Raw genomic sequence first — 2,289 nt, 5'->3', positions numbered from 1 at the left:
TGTGGGGGCTTGCCCCCAGTCTCCTCAGGATGTTAAAAGAGATGATGTTGTGGCTTTGGTTTGTCTGAACCTTCTAATTTGCCCTGTCCAACGTGACTGTGACCATCAGCCGTGGGTGTGGGTTGCTCCCCCACAGCTGCTGGGAAGTGAGGTCCACGTGGGGGCCCCTGTCTGTGTGACTGTCACCACCAGCTTCTCACTGGGATGGAAGAGTCGAGAGAGGCTGGCACAGGAACTGCTCCAAATCTCTGGCTCCTCCTGTGCCCTCATGTCCTGGGGAACCGGTGCCAGCTGCTGCGATGCCTCAGCTCCTGGGTGGGCAGAACAGAGGAGCTGGGGGTTTGCACCACTCACCGTGTCCTGGCCAGAGTCTCCTGTGGGCTGGAGTCCTCGGCAGGAGCTGTAGCAGCCCCACGTTCCTCTGCGTGGGGCTGCTGGTGGGGTGGGAGCCGTGGACAGGGTTGCAGCCGGGCTGTCTCACACCTTCCTCTGCCTCGCAGGTGAATCAGGGGAACATGCCGGGCATCCAGAGCACCTTCCTTGCCATGGACACAGAGGAGGGGGTGGAGGTGGTGTGGAACGAGCTGCTCTTCACCGACAAGAAGGCCTTCAAAGCACATGAGGTGAGCCATCCCTCCTCGGCGGGGTTGGGGACAGTGCCCTCCTCCCCTGAGATCGTCCTTTGCCCCCTCATGGGTGGCAGCACCGATCCTTGCTGTTCATGGGCAGCAGCACAGCTTGGTCAGCAGTCATGCTGTGCTCCTGTCCTCGTGGCATTGTGCTTTCCCTTGGCTTCTGTCTCAGAAAAACAGCTCCATGTGTCCTCTGTACCCCAAAACCAGCCCCAGGTTCACAGAATCACAGATTCGTAGTGGTTGGAAAAGACCTTTAAGATCATCAAGTTCAACCATGAACCCAACACTGACAACTCCACCTCTAACCCATGTCATTCAGAACCTCATCTACCCATCTGTTAAATCCCCCCAGGGAAGGTGACTCCACCACCTCCCTGGGCAGCCTGTTCCAATGCCTGAGAACCCTTTTGGTGAAGAAGTTTTTCCTCAGATCCAATCTCAGCCTCCCCTGGAGCAACTTGAGGCCATTTCCTCTTGTCCTGTCCCTTGGTCCTTGGTTGAACAGACCCACCCCCACCTCTCTCCACCCTCCTTGCAGGAACTTGGACAGAGCCAGAAGGTCTCCCTCAGCCTCCTTTTCTCCAGGAAAAGCAGAGTTCCCTCTCTCTCAGAGGTGTCCTGCCACGTCTCAGGACCTGCTGCCTCACCTGTCTCCTCTCTGCCCACAGGAAAAGATCAAGACCATGTTTGAGCAGCTGGTGCTTGTGGATCACCCCAACATCGTAAAGCTTCACAAATACTGGCTGGATGTGAAAGACTCAAAGGCGAGGGTAGGGAGGACTCGGGGAGACCAAGTGTCTGGGGGGTCCCCAGGCTGGGGGAGGGATGCCAGTGGGAGCCCAGTGGGGTCCCAGCTCTGCTCCTCACCCTGCTCCCCCAAACTCCCCTTCCTTCCCCAGGACACTGGTGCCAGCAGCCGCTCTCACCCGCCTGCGGTGCCGGCGTGGGCTGCGTGCTGCCAGCTGTGCAGGGAGCCTGGGAAGCTGACACCTCTCTTCTTTCCCAGGTCATCTTCATCACAGAATATGTGTCCTCAGGGAGCCTGAAACAGTTCCTGAAGAAAACGAAGAAAAACCACAAGGCCATGAATGCCAGGGTAGGTTCTCTGGGAGCACGCAGAGGGTGTCCCAGGTGAAGTGGGCAGCTCTGTGCTCGCCGGCACAGAGAGGGTCTCTGGTCTCTTACAAGGCAAGTAGGTGTGGTTGCTCCCTGAGTTACCCAGGGACCCCCCCACTGTAGGGAGATGGCATCTTGGTGAGGCTGGAGCAAGAGCAGAACTTCCCCTGGAGAGCCCAGAAACTGCTCCTGCTGTCAGGACCTGACCCTGTGTTTTGCCAGTTGACGGGGTCAGCAAAAAGGACACAGACACCAACTTGACAACAAAACCAAACTTATTTCACTCTAGTTTAAAACAGGGCAAGAGAAGAATGAGCAATGTGCAGAGTTAAACAGGGCAATGCAGCCCATCATCACTAGAAAAGAGACAGCAGAGCGATTCAGAAGGATCCATCACCAGCTGCCCAAACACTGATCATCACCCAGATCCGTGCATCAGCCGGGGAGCCCCATCACAGCCAAGGATCTGGAGAACCTTTCCCCAGCAACTGGGGAGTCCTACGCAGTGTGTCCACTCGTAGGTGAGGTCTCCATCTTC

General features: G+C 57.0%; 1 protein-coding gene across 1 annotated transcript in view; it reads left to right on the top strand.

Annotated features, from left to right (window-relative positions):
• Positions 1-500: 500 nt before the first annotated feature.
• The window catches only part of LOC104529816 (nuclear receptor-binding protein 2), a gene marked incomplete at its 5' end in the record, with an annotated part of 14,839 nt that continues 13,050 nt past the window's right edge, over positions 501-2,289 (top strand). Inside the window, 3 exons of the mRNA XM_010174225.1 lie at positions 501-623; positions 1,304-1,405; positions 1,642-1,731. Of these exons, the coding sequence (XP_010172527.1) occupies positions 501-623; positions 1,304-1,405; positions 1,642-1,731 (315 nt within the window). The remainder of the gene's footprint in view (positions 624-1,303; positions 1,406-1,641; positions 1,732-2,289) is intronic.

This window comes from Antrostomus carolinensis, unplaced genomic scaffold (genome assembly GCF_000700745.2).
Source record: "Antrostomus carolinensis isolate BGI_N321 unplaced genomic scaffold, ASM70074v2 scaffold35198, whole genome shotgun sequence".
Classification (NCBI taxonomy): Eukaryota; Metazoa; Chordata; class Aves; order Caprimulgiformes; family Caprimulgidae; genus Antrostomus; species Antrostomus carolinensis.
The sequence above is the reverse complement of the archived record's forward strand: the minus strand, read 5'-3'. Positions and strand labels throughout refer to the sequence as shown.